Genomic DNA, 15,886 nt, shown 5'->3' on the forward strand with positions numbered 1-15,886 from the left:
TTTTTTTTTTTTCTTGCGTTATGCGGGCCTCTCACTGTTGTGGCCTCTCCCATTTGCGGAGCACAGGCTCCGGACGCGCAGGCTCAGCGGCCATGGCTCACGGGCCCAGCCGCTCCGCGGCATGTGGGATCCTCCCGAAACGGGGCACGAACCCGCGTCCCCTGCATCGGCAGGCGGACCCTCAAGCACTGCGCCACCAGGGAAGCCCAGAAGTTCTTTTTTAAAGCTCCCATTTCATTTTGCACCCAACGTAGGCAGTACCTGCTGCTTTAAAAAATCTTATTCAATCCCCATAATCACAGACTATCAGTATCTCGTTTTACAGATAAGGCAGCATGCTCAGAGAGGGAAGGTCAATTTCTAGTAATGCTGAGAGATGTGTTTGCCACAGTATTTCCACCCTGCAGACTGCGCGGGACACAGGGCAGTCCTCTGGGCAGTGACAATCCAGTGTGATAAATGCTGTTACAGCCTAAAACAGGAGGAATACTTCAGGAGGGACAGGTGCCTAAGATGAGCCCAGAGGGTGTCAGACCAAGGGGTGGGAGGGGATGGCCTAGGCGAAGGTCCTGAAGGCAGCACGAAGGCCTGCTTCCTGTGGCTTACATGCACCTCAGGGGAAACCTGCTGTTGGACAGCAGAGTAGAGAATGGACTGGGGGGCCATGGGGTGGGTGGGTGGAGAGAAGGGGCTGGTCCAGGAGAGGGAGGGAGGTTCCCACACACAAAAAAAACAAAAAACAAAAAGACACCTTATCCTGCGTTCTTTGTCTTTCTTACAGAATCTTTTCTAGGTCTTATTCTACCCTCTTAATATGTAGATTTTCAGAGGTTCCTATCCTGTTGACTTTTCTCCCTCTTCATTTTCTCCTTCCATTCACTCTTACAGTTTTCCATTGACTTGTTGAAGAAAACTCCTAAAACTCTATTTCCAGCCCAATGACTGTGATCTTGTGGTCGTGAGATGAGACAAGCAGCATACTTAGGGGTTAGGTGACCTCAGATAAACCAATTTCTCTGAGCTTTAATTTCTACATTTGTAAAAAGGACGTGATGTAACCTGCTCTGCCTACTTCACAGCAGCATTTGACCCAGTTGATCATTTCCCGTTCCCCTTCCTTAAAATAGTTTTTTTGCTTGGCTTCCACTAGACCACACTGTTGGATTTTCTCCTACCTCATTACTACTCCTTTGTAGTCTCCTTTACTTGTTCTCTTTCATCTCAACCTCTTTAATATTGGGGCTCCTCTGGGTCTCATTTCTGGATCTCCTCTCCCTTCACACTTGGTGATCTCAGACACACTTAAGGCTTTGAGTACTAGCTATATACTAAAACTCCCAAATTTGTATCTCTAGCCTAGACCTTTCCTTCAAACTCCAGACTGTTACATTTCAATTACCTACTCAGTATTTCCCTTAGATGTCTAAAAACATCTCAAACTCAAAATGTCCAAAATTGAACTTTTGCTCTTGCCCTCCAAGTCTGTTCAATCTATTGGTTTCTTTATCTCAGTTAAAGGCAGTTGCATTCTTCCAAGTCTCTTTTTTTTCACGTCTTACCATCAGGAAATCTTGCTTATTCTACTTCAATATATGAACCAAATTTCAAACTTTTTCCCCCATGTTCATGACTACCACCAAGTAACAGTTATATCTTAACCAGATTTGTGAGATAGCCTCTTAACTCATCTTCTTTCTTCTACCTTTGCCCTCTGGTCTCAGTAGAGCAGCCAAAATTACCATTTTTAAACAAGTCAGATCATATCATTCCTTTGCTTAGAATCCTGACTGCCCTTCACTTCACTCATAGTAAAAACCAAGTTTCTTATAGTCTGGCCCTGTTTTCAACTACTCTTCCCCTCTTCACTACACTCGAACTACTGGCCTCTTTGCCACTCCTCAAACATGCTAGGCGTTATTCCTCCACAGGGCCCTTGCATGAGCTATTTCCTCTACCTAATATACTCCTTCTCTGGATAGCCACTTGGCTCACTTCTTCACTACCTTCTTTTCTTTGCTTGAATATCACCTATCATTGAAGCCTGCCTTGACTACTCTAATGAATACTGCAAAATGCCCCCTTCTCTTGGTTCTTCCAGTACGCCTTACCTTGATTTACTTTTTTGGTTCTCCTTAGAACTTCACCTTTTTACTTACTTTATCATTTATTGTTTATTGTCTTTCTCCTACTAGAATGTAGTCTTTGTCTTTTTTGTTCACTGTTCTCTTTGAGTTTATCCTGCTTGGAGTTTAAGTTTCTAGTCTCTCATCAAAATTTGGGAAGTTTTTGGCCATTATTTCTTCAAGAGTTCTTTCAGCCTTCTCTTTCTCTTCTCCCATTGGGACTCCCATTATGCGTATGTTGGTATGTTTTGTGTCACCCACAGGTCTCTTAGGCTCTGTTCATTTTGCTCCATTCTTTTTCTGCTCCTCAGATTGGATAATCTCAACTAACCTAACTTCAATTCTCAATTAACCTAATATTATCAGTTAACCTTATTTGATTCTTTTTTCTGCCTGCTCAATTCTGCTGTTGAGCCCCCTCTAGAGAATTTTTCATTTCTTAGTTTGATGATTTGAAGGGCAGGGGGAAACATGCTGATAATTCTGTAACTTTTTGAATGTTACACATTTCTCTAGGTTCAGGAATGCAATCTGAGATTTTTAAGAGCCATGTTTCTTATTATGGTGAAGTAGCAATTTCTTTATATAAATCTTTTCAATCTACTTTCTTCTCAACTATTTGAGATATTTTCACTCCATTTTGGCAGCACCTGAAAGAAATTAATCTGTTTGGAAACATACCAAAAGCTTGTCTAAAACTATAATTATTTTTAGTTTTCTGAAGTCCAGTAAGATGTTAAAAAAGAAACATTAAAGATTGCACTAAATTTGTAAGGTTTAGGGCAAGATCTGTGTGGTTTTGTTTTCCTTGTGGTACTTTACGTGTAGTAGGTAGATAATTCAGTAAATACTAAATTGATGGTAAAAAAAAAACTACCATAAAAACTGTAATAAAAAACTACAAATAGCAGTAGCTTAGGATACAGATTTTCATGGGACAGAAGTGTTTTTGGGAAATGAAACTGTTTTCTTCTTTTTCAGTTATTTTTGTGATAATATTTTATGTATGTTTTATATTGTGATGAAAACAAAATTCAAAATGTTTAATATCTCCCCTTTTAATGGTATTCACTTTTTAAATTTTTATAAACTAGCCAAGAAATAAAGAGAGCAAGAAATGTTGCTAGAATTCCCACAACATGTAGCTCCATTGTTGAGAACAAATGCAGCTAGCAAATTTGTAATTGTCTGAGTAAATATACTTTTAAATTTAACATATCAAAATGTAAATATGAGGAAAAGCTAAGTCATAGGTAACACATTTTGTGCTAATCAAAGTGTTGAATTCCTTGCTCTCTAACTATCCCCAGCCAATATAACAAAATCCACTGTTTTTCCTGTGACTTGAACATTTCTAGACATTTATTTTTCTAAATATGTTCACAGAGACATAGAGATGAACTTGTATTGCTGATCAGGGATTAGTCATTTAAATACTTAGTTTTAAATGCTGATCCAAAGCCATTAAAATAAACTACAGGAATTATTTTGTGACATTATCTTAAAGAGATAAATGTTTACATAGAAAAGCTAACATTCAAGGAGAGTCAGAATTATCTAAAATAACTGGAAAAAAGCCTTATGAATTGGTATTAAAGAGTTAGTGTATTTTCTATTAATTTGCAGGTTCTTTCTCCTTCCCTTGCCTTGCCCCCCTCTCTCTCAGTTGCATCCCTGTGTGTAATATAATGTGTTTTTTGGTCTTCTATATTTCCTGTAAATTGGTAGTTAGATCTAGAGGCTTGGTCACATTCAGGTTCAAGTTCTCACTCTTTCTCTTCTCCCTCTCCTCCTCCTCCTTTTTTATTAAGAAGGGGCTGGCAGTGCACATAAGGTGTAAGGTCTAGTTGTTTCTCTTTTCATGATGTTAGTGTCTTTGATAATGATGCTGTTGTCCATTAATTCATTACCAGTTTCAAAATGGTGATGATATAATTTTATCATTTATTAGCTTAGCTTTAAAAATTATATATATATATATATATATATACCAACATGTATGTATGTATTTGGATAAAGATTAATGTAAGTTTTGCTTTCAGTGAATGTTTGCATTGCGATCATTGCTTAGAAAAATTATTTTGTCCTTTTAGAGCTGCCTGTTGAAAAATTAAAATAAACCTAGAATATTATGATTTTATTGTACTCTTGAAGAGGTTGAATGTCTAAGCTAATTAAAGAATTTGTCGTTCCTCGTCTTAAATTTTCTGAAGAAGGTGTCAGAGTTGGAACTATCATTAGACTGAGAAACATAAAAGAATTTTTTTTATGTGCTTTTGAGTTTATAGCCCTCACAACCTATCTCGGTCTTTTATGGTAATCAACTAGGTAAAGCTCTCTGCCTTAGGCTCCCAGACAAAGCTCTGTATTTATGTTCGCAGGCAAAATTTTTTTCTAAACCGTATGAAATTGTTAATGCCCTATTCTAAGTATAATACTTTTAACAAGTGGGAGGTCATAAAATAAATGAAGTTTTAAGATACATTTAGGATAAGCTCTTTGTGAGTCACTTTTCCGTGGAATGTCCTGTCCTTGCTGCAGCTGAGGGGCAAGGTAGGTAAAGTGTTCTCTGTGCCATTAGCTCCCTAAAAAGTTGGTGAGGAAATCTGGAGGTCAGAACCCTGTATATAACCAGTTTTCTAGGTTTAATATCCAACTTGTTTTACATTGTTTTGAATGAACTTTTGGGTATGAGTTGCCTTACTTTTCTTAAAAAATAAGAGCCCAAACTACAGCATACTAGTAACCAAATTCCTGGTTCTGACCCAAAGGCAATTTCTGGTTATGCATTTAGATTTTAGTAATTATAGTATAGTATTCTACTCTACCACACCACTAACTCCCTGGCATAAATAAGGTGGAGCAGGTATCATTTTATGCATGAAGCAGTTAAGTCTCAGAGAGACTTAATGATTGCCATTCAATTAATAAATGTCTGCACTAGAATTGGAATCCAGGTTTTTCAAATTCCAAGCCCACGTTCTCTCTACCACAGCATGTTGAAAACGAAAGGGAGAGGAGGAAGAGAGAGATCGTTTAAGGAATCACTGTATCATTTCAAGTGAGAGATGATCAGGGTCTAAAACAAGCAGTGCAAACAGAAACAAGATTTAAAGGTTTCACTTGATTGGGCAGATTAGATGTGGGGAATGAGAGAATAGAATGATTGAAAATGTGAGTTTTCTTGGTGTATAGATGAATAGTCATGGTGGAAAGAGAAGCAGTTTAGGGAAGGGGTGCCCTTTATTCCTCTTTCTGTACAGAATTCTGTGTATTGACTGAGGTATTTGTGGACTGTTAAAGACATTCAACAGGCACTTCAAAATTCAGGATGCTGCTCAGATTATTTGGAGTCTGCTGGTAGGGAGTACAAGGGACTTAAACAGAGTGAATACTCTTAATTCCTGTGTCATTATGGTAATCCTGTGGCACCTACCTAATGAAAATATAAATTCATAACTCTACCAAGGGACTACCGTGAGGTTTATGTCCTCACCAAATTCCCACTGCGATGGACCAAACCCACGTGCTTAGAGCAGTGTTTCTGCCTGTATACATATAGTGCTATATTTTTTCCTCTTCTAGGGAAGATAGATTAGAAAAGACACGTATTCTTGAAAGCATTTTGATTTATTAATACAATTTAATATTGAGGTTGTACAAAATATTCAATAAACAGTAGTTAATAGCCAGTGTGTTTAAGAAAAAAGGAATTCATATGTGCACTTTATGGTTGGATAATATGGTAGTGACTTGTGCATATGCCCTTGCACAATTCCTGCTCTCTGGAAGGTTGTACAAATAGTAAGTTGGTAAGATGACTGTTAGCTACAAGCCAAGAAATTTTATTGAAACAACAAATCAGAACTTAGTTACCTGTTTCAGTGTTTTACTTTTTAAAGTAGGCCTTCCCTAGCCCTTTATGTGGTCTCCCTACTGGGAACTTCAAAGCACATAAAATTAAAAGACACTCAATTAGCCGTTATGAAGTAACTCAGAGGTACTTGTTAACTCTCTCTTTTTTGATTATCTAGCTGAGTTAAAAACTTAAGTGAGGAGGGGAACAAGGAACGGCCTGATATTTTTCTCAATGATTAACCCTTAGAACTTGAACCTAGTAGGAAATACTTGTTGGTCACGTCTCTAAATATATATTTAGTTTGGCTCCCTTTGTCTTTTATTAAGTAATAAAAATTATTTTATCTTTAGTACATAGCACTGTGCCACTAATTTATGGGGAAAAGTACAGAAGATACAGTCTCCATCCTTGCACCTTGAGACATGTGCAGTCTTGAGTGGTTTTATTTATAATTTGTTATGTGATAAGATGTTTGAGTTTGTCAGAGGATTTGAGTATCAAAGTATGGACAGAACTGGGCTTCCCTGGTGGCTGCCTGCCAATGCAGGGGACACGGGTTCGAGCCCTGGTCCGGGAAGATCCCACATGCCTCGGCGCAACTAAGCCCATGTACCACAACTACTGAGCCTACGCTCTAGAGCCCACGAGCTGCAGCTACTGAAGCCTGCATGCCTAGACCCCGTGCTCCGCAACAAGAGAAACCACCACAATGAGAAGCCCACGCACCGCAACAAAGAGTAGCCCCTGCTTGCCGCAACTAGAGAAAGCCTGCACGCAGCAACAAAGACCCAACGCAGCCAAAAATAAAATAAATAATAAAAATAAATACATTAAAAAAAAATTATGGGCAGAACTTTTAAGTTCTTAGCCCAATGCAAGTGAAAAATAAAAGTTAAATAATGATGGGACTTGCCTTATGGTGCAGTGGTTAAGAATCTGCCTGCCAATGCAGGGGACACAGGTTTGAGCTCTGGTCCAGGAAGATCCCACATGCGGCAGAGCAACTAAGCCCGTGCACCACAACTGCTGAGCCCGCGCACCTAGAGCCCGTGAGCCACAACTACTAAGCCTGCACGCCTAGAGCCCATGCTCCACAACAAGAGAAGCCACCGCATTGAGAAGCCCGTGCACTGCAATGAAGAGTAGCCCCTGCTCGCCACAACTAGAGAAAGCCCGCACACAGCAACGAAGACCCAATGCAGCCAAAAATTAATTAATTAATTTTTTAAAAAAAGTTAAACAATGATGCTGTCAACTACAGTAATTCTCCAGCAACCTCTTTGGTATGATATCACCTTTAAAATTTCATTTTTATTTCATAGGAATATTTCTCATTGATGAAATGTCCTGTAATAATGAACACTGATTTAAAACCTTTGATGATTGATTCACTTTTAAAAGCCATAGAATTGTAAAGTGGAACAGACCTTATTGAACTTTTAGTCCAATTCCTTCTTTTTCCAATGTGAAAAGGGACCCCAAAGTGTATGGTTAATTGAACCTTGTCTAAAATTATCCCAGCTATTTAGAGGCAAAACAGGAACTAGAACATGGGTTTTTTACTTCTTATATAACTTACTGTTATTTACCTCAGTACTCATTAACTGATAGCATATGTGTATTTGTTCATTTGTTTTTATATTATTCCTGCATGATAGTCAAGAAATATTATCTCTAGTTACAGAAAAGAAAATTTAAGTGATTTGCCTAATGTCATGTACTAAGAAATTAACAAAACTAAGAGTAGAACCCAGATCTTCTGTTTCCTAGTACATTGCTTTCTTTATACTATTCTTCTGTATTGTTGCCACTAGATTGTTTACAGATTTTTCATACTAGGAACTAGCTTCATCAAACTGAGAAAGAACATTTTCAAGAAAGAGTGATAGCAGAGTTCTACCTTTTTTTCTTTTTTGAGGTATGGTTGATGTATAATATATAAGTTTCAGATGTACAACATAGTGATTCACAATTTTAAAAGATTATTTTCCATATATAGTTACCATAAAATATTGGCTGTATTCCCTGTGTTGTACAATATATCCTTGTAGCTTATTTATATTATACATAGTAGTTTGTACTCTTAATCCCCTACCCCTATCTTGCCTTTCCCCCAAAATTCCACCTTTATAGACAGTTTGCATAAACTTGGCTCTACTCCATTTGAAATTTGAATTTACCATTCACTGGAGTTTGAGGCTAGAGGACAATTTCAACATAGAATTATGGATTTAAATTTGTCTGTAGGTAATAACTGCTTTCATTCACAACAGGATACTTTTTTTAAAAAACGTTCTATTGAAATGTAATATATTAATAGTCTCTTTTTTAAGTTTTTATTGAAGTGTAATATACATCTAAAAACGTGAACATAATTAGCCTACAGCTTGATGAATTTTCATAACTGAACACACCTGTGTAACCAGCACCTAGTTCAACATCGGTACCAGCCTTCCAGAAACTCCCCTTACACTCTCTTCTAGTTACTACACCCATCCTGCTGCCCCCTCAGGAGTGACCACTATAACAGGATAGTCCTTCAGATATGAGATCAGATACTTCATTTGTCAGGGTTGTCCTCTCTTCTGTATTTGCTGCAAATATGAAGAAGATGAGAAAAGAACAATTTCTCTATTCTTTTCAACACAAAAATAATTGCTGAAGACAAAAAAATCAGAATTTTTTCATACCAACTCTTATTTAACAATTTAATATTCAATCAGAGTAATATTGGGAGTTTTAAATCTTTTGTGCAGCTTTGGAAACATCTTGGAGTCTCTGTAAGTGACTTTTGTCTTCTGAAACAAGACACAGTAAGCAGGAGTTATAAGAATGGACGTAGGGCAGCGTTCCCCGTCCCCATTACCCCCCCAGTCCCCCGCTCCACCCCGTCTCCCATGGCTGTTCCCCACCCTGGAGAAGACACGAGGGAATGAGTAATGCTGTGATGCAGAGCTGTGGTTGAGGGATCACTGATATGTTCCTCTTTCTTTGCATATATTCTCTGAATGTTGAAGATAGCTTTCTAATATCAATAATTAGAATTCTGTTGGAGATTTTTAATTCTGTAACTTCTGTGTTAAATATAACTCTGTTGTTTCCCATAACTTTCAAAAAATTGATTAAAATTCTTCCATCTTGATTTAAAATATGTTATCTATAACACTGTCTTCACTTTCTCTGTTTCTTATCAGGACCCCTGAACAGTGCCCCAGTGTCGTTTCATTGTTGTCAGAGAGTTACAATCCTCATGTGCGTTACGGAGCTGCAATGGCCCTGGGCATCTGCTGTGCCGGTACAGGAAACAAGGTAAAGGCCAAAGCCAATGTGGTCAGTTCTTTTCTGGCGCCAGACTGTTTTCTCTATCCGAAAAGTTTATGTAACAGTTGTAAAATTACAAGTGTGGTGTGATCTGTAAGACTTAACTTGCCTCACAAGTTAAGCTTCCCAGAACTTCCTCACTTAACTATGCTGGATTGCTCAAAGCCGTTTAAGAACAAACCACATTACATGGATGGCTCTAATGAAAACAATGCTGTTGAATTTTTTATGAAACCATTGATTTCTTTAAAAAGAAGAAATAGTATTTTTTTCTTTGAAGAGCTACTCTGACCATTTTACATTGTTATTTTACAAGTTTAATTTGCATAATAAGTATTGTGGAAATCAGAGTTCTTATTTGAGGCTACCACTGTCAACTCAGTTTGATTTTTTTGTGTGTTTAAGTTTATATTTAACTGCTCTTTGCCTCTTTTCTCCTCAAGAACATAATAGATAACCTGGTATTTGTTAAGCCCACAAAAGTGACAAAATAAAGTCTTGGGTTAGGTACATTGATGATTTGAAAACAGTTTGTCATGAGAGTCATAAAGAAATTCACCAATGCTTTAATAACAAGTATTCTTGATTCACAGCAATAACATAAATCACCACATTTTGCCTTTCATAGAGCACATGAACACACCTTGGCCAGTTCCCCAAAAGGTGCACTTTTCTTTTAATAGCACACAGGCGTGTGTGTGTGTGTGTGTGTGTGTGTGAGAGAGAGAGAGAGAGAGAGAACAAGAATATGGTTATATTCCCAGTGTCTTTATATCAGAAAGGAGCCACTTTTTAAAAATCATCTCTTGTCCAAACTAAAGTAAAGCAAAGCATAATTATTAGTTTATTGATTGATTCCAGGAATTAGATTTTAATTTGCTTGACTTTTTCTCTAATAAATAGTATTAGTATTGGATACAAATAATTTTTTTCTAGTCACATAAAACATTATTGAAGCTAGGAATTAAAATAGGCATTTTCACTATATGTGGCGAGAATTGTTAAAAATTTATAGAGACATGCCCTCCCAATATTCTCATTCTGTCTCCTTACCCTGCTTTATTTTTCTTCATAGCACTTATCACCACCTGACTTTTTTTTTTTTTTTTTTTTTTTTTGCCCGTACGGGCCTCTCACTGTTGTGGCCTCTCCCATTGCGGAGCACAGGCTCCGGAAGAGCAGGCTCAGCGGCCATGGCTCACGGGCCCAGCCGCTCCGCGGCATTTGGGATCTTCACAGACCGGGGCACGAACCCGTGTCCCCTGCATCGGCAGGCGGACAGACTCTCACCCACTGCACCACCAGGGAAGACCCACCTGACATATTTTTATACCTATTTATTTATTGTCTGTCTTCTCTCCACTGAAATGTAAGGTCCCTAAGAACAGAATGTTCACTGCTAAAACCTAAAGTCAGACCTGGCACATAGTAGTTTCAGTAAATATTTGTCAAATGAATGATGAAGGGAAGATCATTTTAAGGATATGATGATGAACAAGTTGGACATGGTCTCTGTCCTCACAGTTTTGTTTTTTAAATGTTTTCATTTCTCTTGGAGGAGAATTTCTTACATGAGAATGTATCTTCACTGTTATTAGAAAAGTCATTGTGTGTATAAAATACAGTTTATAGAAATAGGCCTTCATTTTTTTCTAGGACACATCTGTTCTATAAACAAAGGAAAAATATAATTGGATGTTTTACTAAGTATTTTCTCCCTCCGGTGTTTAGTAGACATTTATGTCAGACCTCATAAGTTAAATGTAAATTAGATTTTTTTCTTTCCAGATTATTCTAAACTTAATATGCTATCTAGGAGCAAATGTTCTTTGAGACATAGTATCTGACAAGTTAATTCAATGAATATTCTTCATTACTCATACTAAACAAGTCTGCTTTATTTCTAGATACTTTGTATGATCTACGTATCAATACCTATCTGTCTGAAACTTGGCACGTTAATTTTGTTTCTTAAAAGCCTGAAACACCTATTTAGTCTAAAATGTATCTTTGAGGTCATATCACCTACCTCAAAGCCCAAGTTAGTGTCTTTTAACTTACAAGTTGGAAATTTTCTTATATTTGTATCATGAATACTTCATAAACAATATTGACAATATGAGTAACGTTTGCAAAACTTTCTCTTCTAAACAACGGCACTACATTTTTCAGGGAAGTGAGGAAGAATACATTTATATGGTATTTGTATTATCAATCGCTCTGATTTTTCTTTTTTGAATTTTCTTTTATTTTTTTATACAGCAGGTTCTTATTAGTTATCTCTTTTATACATATTGGTGTATATATGTCAATCCCAATCTCCCAATTCATCACACCACCACCATCCCCCCGCCACTTTCCCCCCTTAGTGTCCATACGTTTCTTCTCTACATCTGTCACTATTACTGCCCTACAAACCAGTTCATCTGTACCGTTTTTCTAGGTTCCACATATATGTGTTAATATACGATATTTGTTTTTCTTTCTGACTTACTCTGTATGACAGTCTCTAGGTCTGTCCACATCTCTACAAATGACCCAATTTTGTTCCTTTTTACTGCTGAGTAATATTCCATTGTATATATGTACCACATCTTTATCCATTCGTCTGTTGATGGGCATTTAGGTGACTTCCATGACCTGGCTGTTGTAAATAGTGCTGCAGTAAACACTGGGGTGCATGTGTCTTTTTGAATTATAGTTTTCTCTGGGTAAATGCCCAGTAGTGGGATTGCTGGGTCATATGGTAATTCTATTTTTAGTTTTTTAAGGAACCTCCATACAGTTCTCCATAGTGGCTGTATCAGTTTACATTCCCACCAGCAGTGCAAGAGGGTTCACTTTTCTCCACACCCTCTCCAGCATTTGTTGTTTCTAGATTTTCTGACGATGCCCATTCTAACTGGTGTGAGGTGATACCTCATTGTAGTTTTGATTTGCATTTGCCTAATAATTAGTGATGAGCAGCTTTTCATGTGCTTCTTGGCCATCTGTATGTCTTCTTTGGAGAAATGTCTATTTAGGTCTTCTGCCCATTTTTGGATTGGGTTGTTTGTGTTTCTAATATTGAGCTGCATGAGCTGTTTATATATTTTGGAGATTAATCCTTTGTCTGTTGATTCGTTTGCAAATATTTTCTCCCATTCTGAGGGTTGTCTTTTCGTCGTGTTTGTAGTTTCCTTTGCTTTGCAAAAGCTTTTAAGTTTCATTAGTTCCCATTTGTTTATTTTTGTTTTTATTTCCATTACTCTAAGAGGTAGATCAAAATATCTCTTGCTGTGATTTATGTCAAAGAGTGTTCTTCCTATGTTTTCCTCTAAGAGTTTTATAGTGTCTTTCCTTAGATTTAGGTCTCTAATCCATTTTGAGTTTATTTTTGTGTATGGAGTTAGGGAGTGTTCTAATTTCATGCTTTTACATGTAACTGGACTGTCCAGTTTCCCCAGCACTACTTACTGAAGAGACTGTCTTTTCTCCATTGTGTATCTTTGCCTCCTTTGTCATAGATTAGTTGACGCTAGGTGCGTGGGTTTATCTCTGGGCTTTCTGTCCTGTTCCATTGATCTATATTTCTGTTTTTCTACCAGTACCGTATTGTCTTGGTTACTGTAGCTCTGTAGTATAGTCTGAAGTCACAGAGTCTGATTCCTCCAGCTCCATTTTTTTCCCTCAAGACTGCTTTGGCTATTCGGGGTCTTTTCTGTCTGCATACAAATTTTTAGACTTTTTTGTTCTACTTCTGTAAAAAATGCCATTGGTAATTTGATAGGGATTGCATTGAATCTGTAGATTGCTTTAGGTAGTATAGTCATTTTCACAATATTGATTCCTCCAATCCAAGAACATGGTATATCTCTCCATCTGTTTGTATCATCTTTAATTTATTTCATCAGTGTCTTAATAGTTTTCTGTATACAGGTCTTTTGTCTCCCTAGGTATGTTTATTCCTAGATATTTTATTCTTTTTGTTGCAGTGGTAAATGGAAGTGTTTCCTAATTTCTCTTTCAGATTTTTCATCATTAGTGTATAGGAATGCAAGAGATTTCTGTGCGTTAATTTTATATCCTGCAACTTTACCAAATTCATTGATTAGCTCTAGTAGTTTTCTGGTAGCATCTTTAGGATTCTCTATGTATAGTATCATGTTATCTGCAAATAGTGACAGTTATACTTCTTCTTTTCTAATTTGTATTCCTTTTATTTCTTTTTCTTCTCTGATTGCTGTGGCTAGGACTTCCAAAACTATGTTGAATAATAGTGGTGAGAGTGGACATCCTTGTCTTGTTCCTGATCTTAGAGGAAATGCTTTCAGTTTTTCACCATTGAGAATGTTGTATGCTGTAGGTTTGTCATATATGGTCTTTATTATGTTGAGGTAGGTTCCCTCTATGCCCACTTTCTGGAGAGTTTTTACCATAAATTGGTGTTGAATTTTGTCATAAGCTTTTTCTGCATCTATTGAGATGATCATATGGTTTTTATTCTTCAGTTTGTTAATATGGTGTATCACATTGATTGATTTGTGTATATTGAAGAATCTGCATCTCCGGAATAAATCCCACTTGATCATGGTGTATGATCCTTTTAATGTGTTGTTGGATTCTGTTTGCTAGTATTTTGTTGAGGATTTTTGCATCTATATTCATCAGTGGTATTGGTCTGTAATTTTCTTTTTTTGTCGTATCTTTGTCTGGTTTTGGTATCAGGGTGGCCTCATAGAATGAGTTTGGGAGTGTTCCTTCCTCTGCAATTTTCTGGAAGAGTTTGAGAAGGATGGGTGTTAGCTCTTCTCTATATGTTTGATAGAATTCACCTGTGAAGTGATCTGGTCCTGGACTTTTGTTTGTTGGAAGATTTTTACTCACAGTTTCAATTTCATTACTTGTGATTTGTCTGTTCATATTTTCTATTTCTTCCCGGTTCAGTCTTGGAAGGTTATACCTTTCTACAAATTTTTCCAGTTCTTCCAGGCTGTCCATTTTGTTGGCATAGAGTTGCTTGTAGTAGTCTCTCAGGATACTTTATATTTCTGTGGTGTCTTTTTTTTTTTTTTTTTTTTCCTTTGCGTTATGCGGGCCTCTCACTGTTGTGGCCTCTCCCATTTGCGGAGCACAGGCTCCGGACGCGCAGGCTCAGCGGCCATGGCTCACGGGCCCAGCCGCTCCGCGGCACGTGGGATCTTCCCAAAACGGGGGACGAACCCGCGTCTCCTGCATCGGCAGGCGGACTCTCAAGCACTGCGCCACCAGGGAAGCCCTGTGGTGTCTTTTGTAACTTCTTCTTTTTCATTTCTAATTTTATTGATTTGAGTCCTCTCCCTCTTTTTCTTGATGAGTCTGGCTAATGGTTTATCAATTTTGTTTATCTTCTCAAAGAACCAGCTTTTAGTTTTATTGATCTTTTCTGTTGTTTTCTTTGTTTCTATTTCATTTATTTCTGCTCTGATCTTTATGATTTCTTTCCTTCTCCTAACTTTGGGTTTTGTTTGTTCTTCCTTCTCTAGTTACTTCAGGTGTAAGGTTAGATGGTTTATTTGAGATTTTTCTTGTTTCTTGAGGTAGGCTTGTATAGCTATAAACTTCCCTCTTAGAACTGCTTTTGCTGCATCCCATAGGTTTTGGGTCGTCATATTTGTCTCTAGGTATGTTTTGATTTCCTCTTAGATTTCTTCAGTGATCTCTTGGTTATTTAGTAACGTATTGTTTAGCCTCCATGTGTTTGTGTTTTTTACGTTTTTTTCCCTGTAATTGATTTCTAATCTCATAGTGTTGTGGTCAGAAAAGATGCTTGATATGATTTCAGTTTTCTTAAATTTACTGAGGCTTGTTGTGTGACCCAAGATGTGATCTCTCCTGGAGAATGTTCTGTGTGCACTTGAGAAGAAAGTGTAATCTGCTGTTTTTGGATGGAATGTCCTATAAATATCAATTAAATCTATCTGGTCTGTTGTGTCATTTAAAGCTTGTGTTTCCTTATTAATTTTCTCTTTGGATGATCTGTCCATTGGTGTAAGTGAGGTGTTAAAGTCCCCCACTATTATTGTGTTACTGTCAATTTCCTCTTTTATAGCTATTAGCAGTTGCCTTATGTATTGAGATGCTCCTGTGTTGGGTACATATATATTTATAATTGTTATATCTTCTTCTTGGATTGATCCCTTGATCATTATGTAGTGTTCTTCCTTATCTTTTGTAACACTCTTTATTTTAAAGTCTATTTTCTCTGATATGAATATTGCTACTCCAGCTTTCTTTTGATTTCCATTTGCATGGAATATCTTTTTACATCCCCTCACTTTCAGTCTGTATGTGTACCTAGGTCTGAAGTGGGTCTCTTGTAAACAGCATATATGTGGGTCTTGTTTTTGTATCCATTCAACGAGCCTGTGTCTTTTGGTTGGAGCATTTAATCCATTCACATTTAAGGTAATTATCGATATGTATGTTCCTATTTCCATTTTCTTAATTGTTTTGGGTTTGTTTTTGTAGGTCCTTTGCTCTTGTGTTTCCCACTTAAAGAAGTTCTTTTAGCATTTGTTGTAGAGCTGGTTTGGTGGTGCTGAATTCTTTTAGCTTCTGCTTG

General features: G+C 37.2%; 1 protein-coding gene across 2 annotated transcripts in view; it reads left to right on the forward strand.

Annotated features, from left to right (window-relative positions):
* Positions 1 to 15,886, forward strand: part of PSMD1 (proteasome 26S subunit, non-ATPase 1) — a 107,365-nt gene that overhangs the window by 56,535 nt on the left and 34,944 nt on the right. For both annotated transcript variants that reach the window (XM_007462741.1, XM_007462740.1), the window contains exon 17: positions 9,177 to 9,291. In XM_007462741.1, the coding sequence (XP_007462803.1) occupies positions 9,177 to 9,291 (115 nt within the window). The remainder of the gene's footprint in view (positions 1 to 9,176; positions 9,292 to 15,886) is intronic.

Source organism: Lipotes vexillifer, unplaced genomic scaffold (assembly GCF_000442215.2).
Source record: "Lipotes vexillifer unplaced genomic scaffold, Lipotes_vexillifer_v1.1 scaffold860, whole genome shotgun sequence".
In the NCBI taxonomy this organism is placed as follows: domain Eukaryota; kingdom Metazoa; phylum Chordata; class Mammalia; order Artiodactyla; family Lipotidae; genus Lipotes; species Lipotes vexillifer.